Source organism: Motacilla alba, chromosome 14, assembly GCF_015832195.1.
Source record: "Motacilla alba alba isolate MOTALB_02 chromosome 14, Motacilla_alba_V1.0_pri, whole genome shotgun sequence".
In the NCBI taxonomy this organism is placed as follows: Eukaryota; Metazoa; Chordata; class Aves; order Passeriformes; family Motacillidae; genus Motacilla; species Motacilla alba.
In genome coordinates, this window is record NC_052029.1 from 11,403,736 (window position 1) to 11,416,599 (window position 12,864).

At 47.4% G+C, this 12,864-nt stretch overlaps 1 protein-coding gene across 2 annotated transcripts in view; it reads right to left on the bottom strand.

Moving 5' to 3' along the window:
* Positions 1–8,012: 8,012 nt before the first annotated feature.
* Positions 8,013–12,864, bottom strand: part of INTS1 (integrator complex subunit 1) — a 28,114-nt gene continuing 23,262 nt past the window's right edge. For both annotated transcript variants that reach the window (XM_038150832.1, XM_038150833.1), the window contains exons 40-47: positions 12,427–12,619; positions 12,023–12,150; positions 11,448–11,560; positions 10,780–10,893; positions 9,847–9,917; positions 9,259–9,350; positions 9,017–9,126; positions 8,013–8,621 (exon numbers count right to left, since the gene is read on the bottom strand). In XM_038150832.1, the coding sequence (XP_038006760.1) occupies positions 8,506–8,621; positions 9,017–9,126; positions 9,259–9,350; positions 9,847–9,917; positions 10,780–10,893; positions 11,448–11,560; positions 12,023–12,150; positions 12,427–12,619 (937 nt within the window). In that variant the 3' untranslated portion in view covers positions 8,013–8,505. The remainder of the gene's footprint in view (positions 8,622–9,016; positions 9,127–9,258; positions 9,351–9,846; positions 9,918–10,779; positions 10,894–11,447; positions 11,561–12,022; positions 12,151–12,426; positions 12,620–12,864) is intronic.

Here is a 12,864-nt window from a genome sequence, read left to right on the forward strand (position 1 = left end):
AGCAACAGCTGCCCCGCAGCACACGCATCCCATAAAATAACTCAGCAGACCTCATGCAGCTGGCAAAACATGAGAAGAGACAAGGTAACACTTAAACAGCTGCCTATAAATTAGGGGAAAATAATCAATAATACATATAATACATTAACGGCATTTCTGTGACATGATATGGATAATATACATTAATATATAAATACCTCACAAATAATTCAGAGTGTTTCCATTTCATCAACAATCACTGGCCAATGTATTTACTTTATGGTAAGGATTATACATTTCATTATAAATGGCTTGCTGGGCATGTCAGCAACTTTTACATCTCCATTCACTTTATTATTAATGGTTTCCTGAACAGTAATGGCATAATAATGCACACAATGCAGCATGAATATTTGATGTGGCATCTATAGTCTCCCATTTATCATTTATAACAGGCTACAAAAACATTATAAAACATTTATTACAAATTTATAGATCACTTTATACTAAAAAAAAGTTGTGTTATAAATACATTATTAATCCTTTATGCCATTTATAGGAATCCCTTGTAATAAGGCCTTAGCATATGTTGCTGCACAACCATAACAAGAGTGGTGTGGTGAGGGGGAAATACGGCACTGTGAGGCTGCTCCCAGGTCCTGGGTGTATTCTGTGGTGGAAAGCAGAAACATCTGCACTCAAAATTAATCACACTACCAAGGGACTGATCAAAAAAAATGCTGGATTAACTCAAAGTTGGGTTTTTACCCCTCTCTTCCCTCAAAAAAGACACTTGCTGGAACCCTGAAAGATGAGCTGCCCCACATTTCCACAACAACTTAATAAAATAGTATAATTTACAAAAAGCCTAGCTAACAATGAGCAGCCCCTCCCATCCTCAGGTATCTTAGGGCTTGGTAAGAAATAAAGAGGAAGTGCTAGGTTTAGGAAATGTGTCTGTGGAGTTTCTGTTTAGCAGTGTGCATCCCCTGCTGTGCTTCCAATCGACACAGTGCAGCTCTGGGAAAGGAAGAGAAGGAAATGAGGTTTGGAAATGGAGTGGTTACAAGTTGCCAGTCATACAAACAGTGAAAATCAGCTCCTGAGTGCAGCTTTGATACAGCTGTATTTCCCCTTTCAGATTTAATGGCCCAGATGGGGCATGGCCCAGGAATGAGCCAGTTTTTTTAAAGTATATTTGTTTAACATGACAATGTCTTCTAACAAACCCAGCTCAATGAGTCAGTGCAGTCAGTCCCTTCTCACTTCCTCCTGCTTTGGGAAGGGGCAGTTGGGGCTGGGTGGCAGGGGACACAGACCCACAGAGTGGAAAGCCAGGCTGGGCTCAGAGCAGCTGTGATTTTCTGTGTGTCACAGGCCACCACGTCTCACCTCATCCCTCCCTGCACTGAGCCCTGTTTTTCACCGGGACGGTCAGATCACAAATCCAGGCTTGCAGGCACCAGAAGAAACTATTAGTTGCTGGCTCCAAGCTGTGCAGCCCAAGAGAGAGTTAGTCTGGAGGTACAGCCCTTGGTACACCAGACGAATCAGGTCCACATTTTCCACTAAGGTGATTAAAATGCCATTGCTGAAGGAGTTTGCTAATACAGTAAGGGTATGACTGCTGGCCCAATAATGGCTTTCCAAAGTACAGGCAGCAGAGACTTGTGCAACCTCTGGGGGAGAGCTCTGTGGGAGTTTGCAGCTCTGATGAGCCTTTAATGCACCAACAGGTAAACCAACACACACTGAGAGAGGAAAGGGCAGGAAGGGGGCAGAGCTGCCTGTGCAACTGCCTATTACCCACAGCTGCTGTTCTCTGAGGCTGTTCCTCAGGAGATGATGCTTACAAATCCTTACTCTGGATTGTGCCTCTCCTTTCTACATCTTTTCGTTTGAGGGAGCCTTATAGGTCCATATCCTGTTTTGCAGACCTTGCCCCTGCTCACTGAGCTTTTCCCAGAGCTGCTGGGTGAGGTTTCCCACCTGTGATGCACAGCTGGCTCATGGAGCAAAGTGTGTCCTGCAGCACAGTGCCTGCTCCCCTAGCTCCCTTCCCAAGGTGTGTTTGGAAGCCTGCTGGAGCAGCAATCCACAGACATGGACTGATTTATTCTTCTCTTCTTATAGACACTCTTCTTTCTCTTCCTCAGTCCTTTTCAGTTCTCTTCTTAGATACCAGGCTGCACCAAAGAAATGTTGGTGCTTCCTGACAGTTGCTATGACTATGACTAGTGGGGATTACTCTGCCACCACCTCTTAAATTTATCCAGCAACCAATGGATTTTACCATTAGTAGAGAAAAAACTTAAATATCTGACTCGGCCACCCTAAAGCCCAAAGAAACCCAACCAGCATTTGTCACCTTGAAGACTCAAGAGGGTGAAGGGCCAATTCCTTGTATCAGGAAATGTGGGGCCTTGTGAAGCTGAGAAGCAAGAGATGCTTATTTTTTTTTTCTCATAGGAGAGTGTAACATCATAGAAAAAATCACATCTTTTAACTATTGTGAGGAATCAGCTGATCAAATTGAGCTACTTCATAATTTTGCCTCAGGCTGTGTGCAGGGCTGTTCACTCCCAACAATAGGAAGTGTGTGTCGTAGCCAAGAGCTCTCATACATCCCCGTGCCAATGGCTTGAATTAAATGGAGGGATTTAAAACAAGAAGGAAAAAGCATTTGTCTCATCAGTAACATGCCTCGTCAGCTCTCTCTTCCCAGAAGGCAGCCAGGCTGACTCCACAGAGAGGGAAAGGCCCCAAACAGGGAAAAGAAAGCCCCAACAATTTCACAGCTACTCACGCAGAAATGCTTCCACATGATACCTGCCTCCCCTCAGAGTCTGACTAGTCTGACCTGTAAAAGTGGCAGAAAAAAAGTTATTATGAAATTCAAGTCTGAACAAGAATTTCCATTTGTTCCATTCTTCCAAGAAGATGAAAGAGAAATGTGAAGTTACAGGAAAAGGCACTTTGGTAAATCTCTCTGCAACACATCCCCCCCCCGAGAAGCTCATAAATGGTAAACACATTATCCTAAAATCTTAAAGGACCAAAACCAGTGAGCATCAGAAAAAAGTGTGTCCTATCACCTAGGTGTAACACAGTATCACATCAAAACAGAAAGAAGTCTCTCTCCCTTGTCCCTCCTACCCACCAGCCAAATGTCCTGCTGGCTTTTGTGTCCCCCAGTGCAGTGAAATGAGGGGCAGGCTAGAGGGTGATTTCAGAAAGTTGTTTCCAGGCAACAAAGATAAGAGATTACTCACACCCTGCATCCTACACACCAGGTGATGGGAAAAATGAAAAGGGCATAAACAGCAGCTTGGTGGGTCACAAGTCCCAGGGAGCTGAAAGGAGCACTCCAAGAGGGTTGGAGGTGGTCCTTATTTCGTAAGGTGATCTCCCCTTGTCTTCCAAGGAGGGGAAACAGATGATGGTGACCCCCAGTCTTTTCAGCACCATGGCAGAACACTCTCTCTGGTCCTCCAGGAGCTGCAAACATCCCCATTCTTATCAGAAAGTGAAAGCAAAGGTGTGTTTTGCAGACCAAAACCTGTTTGGATCATGCAAGTGGGTGAAGTGACCCCAGGTTTATCAAGGCACCTCCATGGGAGCAGAACACACCCTGGAGCAGGAACTGGCTTGGGCACTTTGAAATGCTGTGTCTTATCAGTAAAGCAGAATTTAAAGCCTGTAAAACCAATAAAATTTGTTAGTGATTAACAGTGTGAACGTGCTGAAGCAAAAAAGCACCTCATGTTTTCCAGGCCCATTGTAGACATGAGCAAGTGAAGTTTCCTTTCTCTGGTAGTGAGGGTAAGTCAGGTCTTGTTGTTGTTTCAAGGAACACAAAACCACTTGCTCATCATTCAGCTTATTCCTGTACCCTGAAATCCAGCTGGAACCTCACCTGAGAAGAAGCCAGCTCTTACCTCAGGTTATGAACTTCACAGGAATAAAATCCTTGAGACAGCAACTCCAAAGGCCAGAACTTTCCACTTCTGCACTGAATTGACAGAAAAACTACAAATTGCTTTGTTTTCACCCAGACCAAACCTGAAGCACTCTGTGCTTTATTAGGAGGAGAACAGGGACTCCCCTAGAATATCTAATGCAGTACAAAATTGTGACTCTCCAGTCCTGGCCACCCTGTGTCCCTGTGTGGGTGCTTTGCTGGGTGCAGAACCAGGGGATGTCCTGGTGTGGGGCACTAGAAGCTCTGCAAGAGAACTCATGGTAGATGTGTTTTGGGATGCCCCAGAAGGGCTGAGCACCCTTAGAGGTCTCACTCCTCTCCAAAGACACTCACAATAAAACCATATGCATCGCTTTCAATTTTGAATATCATTATTGGTTTTTAAAAATAGAGAGAGAGAAAGGGAGGTAATTTTATTACTCTTATGGTATGTTTTCCATTATTTGCATAATTGCTTAATGCTAATAAGACAATTAGCAATTCTTACAGCTTAATAATTACCAGCAATGACTGGGCTACTGTAGCTTAATTAATTTTTTAATTGTTGCTGGGGGTCTTGACATTTTTTGTCAGTATCTTGTGTTAGAGATGGTGTTCCTGCAAACAGGCTGATACCAAAACACCACCGGCAACATGGGACAGGCAGATATGTTGTTATAGAGGTCTTCTGATATTAAAATGATGGGAAATTTCAAACTCTATATTCTGCCAGTGTAGGGGCAAATAATGTAAATACAAGGACAGGCAACACAGAGAACAGTCAACCTCAGGCAAATGCTACCCCTAGAGCAGCCAGGCTACTTAGCTGGCATGGGGCTGGCTTTGACACTCCTGAAGTTAACAAAAGTCTTACCATTTCTAGCTTTTAGCAAACCAGTCCTCAAGTTAAGTGTGAACCATACTGTCCTGAACTGTGCTATGGCCAGAAGGAAGTTAATTGAGGGCAGGCAGGGCCAGGATTGCATTTGTCACTGATGGAGATCACAGATGAGGTTGGCTGGAGGAAGTGGATGGCAGGGCCCCAGGGAGCAGTCCTGGGAACAGGCTCCACTCACAGACCCACTTGTGTGCTGCTCCTTGCAAGGTGAGGCTTCTCTTTACCCTTTCTCATTTCTCATGGCTGGCACAACATCAGCCTTTAGCCATGAAATCCCAGTTAGTGGCTGTTACCTGCACACCTCTCCCTGTGCTTCTGCTGTTGGCACAGCAGGTTGGGCAGATTTTCCTCTGAGTTCAGTAGTGGGACTTGTCCAGCTCCCCAATGCCAAGCATGTCCCAGAGGCAGCAGCCACTGAGGCAGGAACAGGCAGGCACCTCCCTGCTTAGTCACACTCTGCTCAGAACCAAATTTACATGCTCTCCAGGATACCCCTCACAGTTCCTGGGATGCACAACCTTGCCCAGAGCTGTGCCAAAAAGCCACGAACCTCCAGGACATTGGCACATGTGAGGGGCCACAACTGCAGCCACACAGGGCCTGGCAGGTGCGTGGCATGGCCAGCTTAGAGGTGCCCACCTGTGCCCAGCCAAGCAGTGGAGGTCCATCATGTGCATGCTGGACAAGAGCCAGCCTTGCCCTGAGCTGGGTGCAGCCACAGGATGGGAAACAAACCTGTGGCCAGTTTTTTCTTCCCCACCACGCCTCCCCCTACAGCTGGCAAGGAATTCTCAGTGTATCTGAGAAGACAAAAAGCCTCCCCACGAGCCAGTGTTAAGCACATTCCCCAGCCCCAGACAGCAGCTCTGGCAGCCCAGTTCTCTTTAGAAAGCTCTTGACTACAGGAGATGATGGTAAAAAAGTGTCTAAAACGAGCATTTTGCACCAGTTTGGGATGTGCTGCCTGTAAGGCAGATGGGAGCAGTGACTTGCACTGGGTGGGTCATGGAGCCCCATGAGCTTGGCCAGAAAGACCCTGCAAACCTCCTCACCATTCCTCTTCTGAACAAGGCACCACAGAAGATGGCCCCAGCCCCAGGTGGGGTTGGGATGAGCTGTGAAGGGTGACACTGTCAGCTCAGCCAGGATGGGAGGAGAGGAGGTGTTCAGCCAGGCAGAGATGGAAATTACAGAGCAAGACTACAGGCAGGCAAGCATCAGGGCATCAGTACCACTGTCACCAACCACTTGAGACGTGTCACAGCTGCCTTCCCCAACAGCAGGGATGGAGCCCTGCCCTGAGCAGTCTTCACACAGCCAGGCACCCTCTGACAGCCCTGTTTTCAGCACTGATCTGGTTTTGATGATGTGCTTCAAGCCAAGGCAACCTGCTTAGCTCCACTGGGTCCAAGCAGAGGATGGCAGCAGAGAAAATGCATTGTGGGAACCTTCAACACAGCAAAAGGGAGAGATCAACAAATCACAAGATGATTTTTGTACCGGGAGACCTATGGGAAGTCTCAGTTCTGCAGAGTAACTTCCACCCACAGCATCTCCATTTGACTTCATTTCCTGATTTCCCAAAAGGAGATTCCTGCTGCTGCTAAAGAGATGCTCCTTCCACATTCCCAGACATATCTCCTTCCACACAGCTCTGCAAAACCTGTCTGCTCTGGACTGAGGGGTCCTGAAGTAGTTCTGCCAACATCCAAGCGTGCCCTGCTCCTGTGACCCAGGCATCCTGGAGCACGTCTGCTCACCACAGCCATTGCAAAACTGACACAGGATAATTTGGGACCAACCACATTGTTTGGTTTTGCCTGTAAATGTTTCTAGTTGCAGTGCCAGAGTGGAATTTCTGGAAAGCCCCAGCTGCAGAGAAATTTACCAAAGCACCACTATCATGTTTGACTCACTGTCCTTGCACAATAACAGTCTTGAGACATCTTCCTTGCTCCTTGACTCAGTCCTTAAAAGCCCTTTTCCAGGAAGCCCCACAAGCTCCCAGCTGCTCTAGGCCCACAGCAGCACCAACAGAACTACCTCCCTGCCCTGACAAACTGAGCAGTGCCTTAATGATGTGTGATAAGGGACTAAAGTAAGGGCTCCCAGTGAGATCACTGGCTCCCCTTGGACAGGCATTAATCCTGCTGTCACTGAGCCCCTCAGGAAACCCATTCCACTGACTTGATCTCCTTCAGCTGTTCCTCCACTTAATTTATATGGAGCTAATTGCCACAGTAGTGGCTCTGGATGCAAAGCAGATGCTGCTGAGGAAAAGAGCATGTTGCATCCATAACTGATGGCTCTAATCTCTATTTAAAGACAAGGCTACTTAAGAGTTGGTGGGAGGTTCAGTTCTCCCCCTTTTCTTCTCCATTTCTTTGCAAAGCCAGCTGGACATTCATTCATATTTTGACACATCAGCTAAAGTGCTCAGCTGTGGTATTCCTCATGTGCAAGAATAGCCAATATTTCCCCACCCAGCCACCTATGAGGTCACAACTGTCCCTGCCACCAGCAAGGAGATATAGATAAAATTCCTCCAGGATGTTTGTCATTACTATACTACAGTGTTTCTCTACTAACAAATGGAGCACCAGAGGAATAGAGACAAATGACAAGAGAACAAACTGGTGATTAGAATTAAGTGGGGCTGGAGAACAAGCACAAGGAGCAGTAATTTCTCTGCAGCAGGGGAAAGGAAGATTTCCTGTCCCCAAACGACAGCTGGCAAATAAACCCTCACCCCAATCAGCAGGCAAGGACCAGAGAGCAGTGGTCAGAAGAGTCACAGGGAGGAACTGGCAGATCCCAACAAGGAAACCCAGCTGCTGGTTCAAAGCCTCCACTGTGACAGTGGCCAGCTGCTGGGATGTTTGCAGATGTACCAAGAAGTTTGTTTTATTTGTTTTTAAACAAAAGTTTTCCAAGGAACCTTTTAAAAGTTGTCCTGTCAGCAGCTGGTACTGACCCAACTCATCCATGGTACCTCACTGACCCTTCCAAATCTGTTCCATTTCTTGCATATCCTGCAAAAGGCCTAGACAGCCCTGTGAGCACTTGGCCACAGAGACAGGTCTTCCAGAGATGCTTTGTCTAGAGCAACAAGAGACTGAAGAACAGGGTGAGAGGGATGTCAAGCTATGCCCAAGGGAGCAGAGAAAGGCACAATGGAAACAAAGAGAATTTTAATTATAAAATAAAAAAACCACCCGCCCCCAGAAACCAAAGTGGTCTCTCCCCCTGCACAAATCTGCATGTTCTCTCCAACACAGAGAGTGCAGACACTTCAATTGCAAGGGCCATCACTCACTCCCTTCTGCTCTCCGAGCAGCTCTGCCTTCTTGGAGAGACAAAAAACCCCAAACAACAAACCAACAGCCGCTGCCCCAAGACCCCAAGAAGGAAGTGGTCCCTGTTTGGCACAATGTTTAGGAGATTTTTCTCCCACAATAATGGCATCTTAGCCAGCCAGATTGATCCTTGCCCTTTTCTGATCTTCAGGCAGCACCGTCTTCTTTTCCAGCACAGTCTGGCCTGCCACATCCCCTCTTTGATCCTCCAGCACATGGGTTGCAATACACTGTTCTTCTTAAAGGGCTGTAATGCAGCTGATGAGTCCATTAAATTAATTCCTCTGGAAGTGGAACTCCCAGAACCACGTTCATATCATGGCCTCCATGTGCAGGATCTTCAAGGCCTCTGAGATCTGAGAGCTGGTGTCGATCTGGCCGTACATGCCCACCAGGAAGGCCCTGTGCAGCAGCACTGCTGCATGTTCTGGGAAAGGGAAAGGCAGAATGAGGACTGGCCCCAGGGCTCCATGTGCAAGAGCAATCCACCAACAACCACTGGGTGAGCATTTGCAGCTGCACAAGAGATCTCCCCTTCCATAAGAACGTGGCACAATCCCCCCTCTAACAGTTCTGTGGCTTTGTGATCATGTGAGAGGTCACAACTCATAGAAAACCATAAGGGAGCAAATCTGCTTCAAGGAAGCCCCCCTTGTCTCTATGACAAATCCCCCTTGTGAAGCTCAGCCCAAAGCCACTATTGGTATTGACAGCCTGGTCTAAGCAACAGCAATCCCTGGCAACTTCCCAGGGGAGCACAGCACCCCAGCTTTGACCCTTGTGAGGCCAACCATGGCCCAAAGGTGGCTGATCTCCAGGTACCTTGGCAGAGGAGGGTGTATTCAGGCAGGTTCCTCAGTGCTGTCTGCACCACCTCGAAGTCTCGGCTGCCAAGGCAGTACATGTAGGTGGGCAGGAAATCTGCAGCAATGCTGGGAGTGAAACATGACAGGGTCAGTACATGTAGGTGGGCAGGAAATCTGCAGCAATGCTGGGAGTGAAACATGACAGGGTCAGTAGAGCCCCAGATCAGCCAGCACAGCCTCAGTTGCAGTGCTGCTCACCTGGGGTTGTTCTGGATGGAGCGCAAAGCCAGGCTGAAGGCCAGGTTTCGGCAGGAATCCTCTGATGAACTCATCAGCTTCTGCAGGTTTGTCTGAAAGATGGACAAATGTGGATCACAGGGCCATTCAGGGAGCACAAACTCCTCAGACTGGCATTACTCCCCCTCCACACCAATCCAGCCCAACACAAATCCAGCAGGTACTGGCTGACCCTAGAAATCCCTCTTTGTAAGACAGATTATCCTGGTTTTGAATACTTTAAAGTACCCTTCTGTAATCTTATTTCATGTGGGACAGCTGAGTTTTCCCTAGTTTCCAGCTTATTCAACAGAGCTGTTCTGTTCTCTCCTTGCCCTGGGAAGAGGACAGAGGTTTAATTCTTCCTCTGACATACAGTAGATGATAGTTGAGGCAGTATGCAATGGAGGGAAATACTGTCTGCCCTCAGCAGGGCTAACTGAGGACACTTTACTCCTGAAGTGCTGCAACAACCAAAAAGCAGAGGAAGGGTAGTGCTTAAGCTGGCTGTGCAACAGACTCTGGTGAAAAGAATCCCTTCCAGTTGCAGTTTGAGACACCTATACTCACAGCAAAAAAGGCAAGAATTTCTGGCCTCCGTCTGGACATCTCATCGATGTCTGTCAGCACCTCCAGGATGTCTGGGAAAAGACACAGGTTGAAAAGGTGAGTGAAATTCACTGATCCAGCAAAGAATCTTTTCTTTTTCCACACAAAACAAATCTCCCAAGCCATCAAGTTTTCCCACTTGCACACAGAGGTAGTGTAATAAAGGCAGTTCTTCATAAAGGGATGTGCCAGATCAACACATCCCAACCTGTCTAGGCAGAGGAAGGAATGCAATGGGGTGAGAAGTTTCAGTTTCAGAACACCTTCTTCTGTAACTAAAGACCTTCAGAGTGTCTCTTTAAAACACAGGGTACAGGCAGGACTTTTTTGTCCTATTCTACCTTGGAAGGAAAACTGTCACAACTTACAACAAACTTAGGTTTGAACACAGGACACCTGTAACTTCAGAAGACCTTTGGAGAATATTGTTCCCATATGCCAGATTAAGATGTTTTTCTTCCATGAAGGCCATTTGGGGATTTCTAGCAAATCCTGCTTCTCCTCAGTTTGGTATTTCATTCCTATCAGCACTTCAGACCTGGCTCGAACTGCAGCATTCCTTGATTTATTCATACTATCTCCCAAAACGCTTGAAGATTCTTGAAGAGCCTCAAAGGGGCCATCAAATGGCTCAGAAGGGCCAATCTCAAATGGCCTAGAAGGGCCATTGAAGTACTGCTGAGCTCAGGGATAACAGAATCATAGGAAGCCTCTGTCACAGAATCACAGGAGGCTATGGACAAGTTAATCCAAAAATGGAACAACATCCTAACTGCTGGTGACTTCCAAACACAAGACTGAAACAGGAAACCAGGCTGCTGCTGACAGATAAATAACAAGGTTGACAAACGTCTGCATTTGCTCTGTGTCACTACACAGCAGGTCCTCACTCACCCTCCACTGTCTGGCCTCTGGAGAGCCTCTTCATATAGGGAGCCATTTCAGCCGGCGTGAGGGGAGTGAAGAGGGACACGCTGACCAGGGGGAGAGAGCCAGCAGCTGCTTCATCTGGGGGGAGAGAGACAGAGCAGGGCACTCCTGACAGCCCGTGGACTGGCCAGTGTTCCCCACCAGTGCAGGGGTGTATCATGAGCCACCAGCAATGCTGAGATACAATTGTCTCACACTGTCTCTAATCTCACTGCACCTCCTGTAACCCCATCAGCTGACGCTGAGGAGGAAGCTTTGCAAGCTCTTTTAATGCTGAATAATTTTCCCATGCAGGCTGTGCAAGCTGTCAACAATGGAAGAATGGATGTACCCTTAGAGTCCCCCCAACAGGTCAATCCTTAAGTGTGGATTAAAAGGGCAAAATCCACGACCAGGAAACTCACCCTTGTTAAGAGCTGTTCTGCTCCAGTAGTGATACCACTGGCAGGAAAGCAAATTAACCCATCCCAAATACTGTTTCCCAACTGCTGAGCATAGCAGTGCCATTCTCCACTCTAAACACATTGAGCTGCTACAAGAACAAGCACAGTATACACCCCACAAAACACCTATTCTCCAAAACAGAGTGCAGGTTCACCAGCTGGAATAACTCTTCTCCCATCCAGACTCACCATCCTTCTCTTCATCAGAGCCCCTGTCCAAGCTGCCACTCTTACTAGGCAGACTCAGCCCAGCCAGGAGGGACTTCAGCATTGCTAGGTCACTGTTGTCTGATGAGAGGTCACTGGGAAAAAGAGGTGGAGTGTTTGGCTTTCAATAGCAATAAGGTGAGCACAGATACGTACACTGAAACAAAGAGCTTCTCAGAAGCAGAAACAAGATTTTTCCTTTCTTCATAACTGCAACTCAAATGCATTTTCCCACCTTATCTGTAGGTGGGACCCTGCAGCCACTGCTCTAGGCAAAGACTCTCCAGCTGCCTCTCTGGAAAGGTTGTAGGGGCACCATAATACCTCAATATAACATTTAGGCCATTATGTGAGTTAAAGTCATTATGGGACTTCCTTGGGCTCAGTTTTCACCTATAAAGAAGAGATATGCTGCTCATTTCAGTGGAGACTTAAGGGAGCCAAGGGTAAAAATGTGCCATATTAGCAGCTACTCTGTCACATCCTCTTGCTATCTTCTGTCTGATTAGCTTCTGGCAATCTGACTGTGCATGGCTAACAGGCATAAGGAAGCTTACTGGAGTGGATCCGAGTGCTTCTGCAAGAAGGAGACAGCTGCCTGGGCATTGCACGTGATGTACTTGTGGATAAACTGCACAAACTTGCTGATGAAGGCAGCCAGGTGCCGTGAGGATTTTCTGTAGTTCTGGGAAAGGGTCAAAAAGGTGAGAGTTAGAGAGTTAACCAAAAAATAGCAGCAATGCACTGCCCCATCCTGCACCTCTGGGTACCAGGGAGCAGTTTCTTGATCTGCTACCTCCTTTTCAAGCTCTCCAAGGTACTTAATGCACTTTTCTGTTCTTAGACATTTAGGAAGGCTTTCCCTTCAAATGAGAAGCACCAAGGTTGGCCCTGTGTTACACGAGCTTCCCCATCTAGCGGCCAGCAGCCGGCACAGGGAGGGAAGCAGGGATTTTCCTACCAGCAGCAGACGGATGAAGGACAGGAGACAGTCCCAGAGTGCCGCCTGGTGCTCGTTCTGGAAGACCTGCGGCTGGAGCAGCTCCAGGATCCCCAGGACATGGATGAAGAAGGTCAAGTGGTTCTGCTGCCTGAATTCCTGGAAATTGAGGTGAACGCGGCCGTGCAGCAGTGCTGCAATCATTGGCAAGTGCCTGAAACACAAAACAAGAAAATCTAGGCCTAGATCTTTCAAAGGTACATGTTACCTCAGTTCCTGGAAGGCAAAATCCCGTATCCTCTCTCAGAGTTCTTGTCTTGATCCCTGTACAGAAAGACTCAGTCTCCCCATTTCCCACCCATACTCTGTTCCCTAGTCTCCAATTCCAAGATTATTTCCTGACAGACGCAAGGTGGTGCCTCACTGTAAAAGATGTCACTTTGCCGCCTTTTCTCCTGA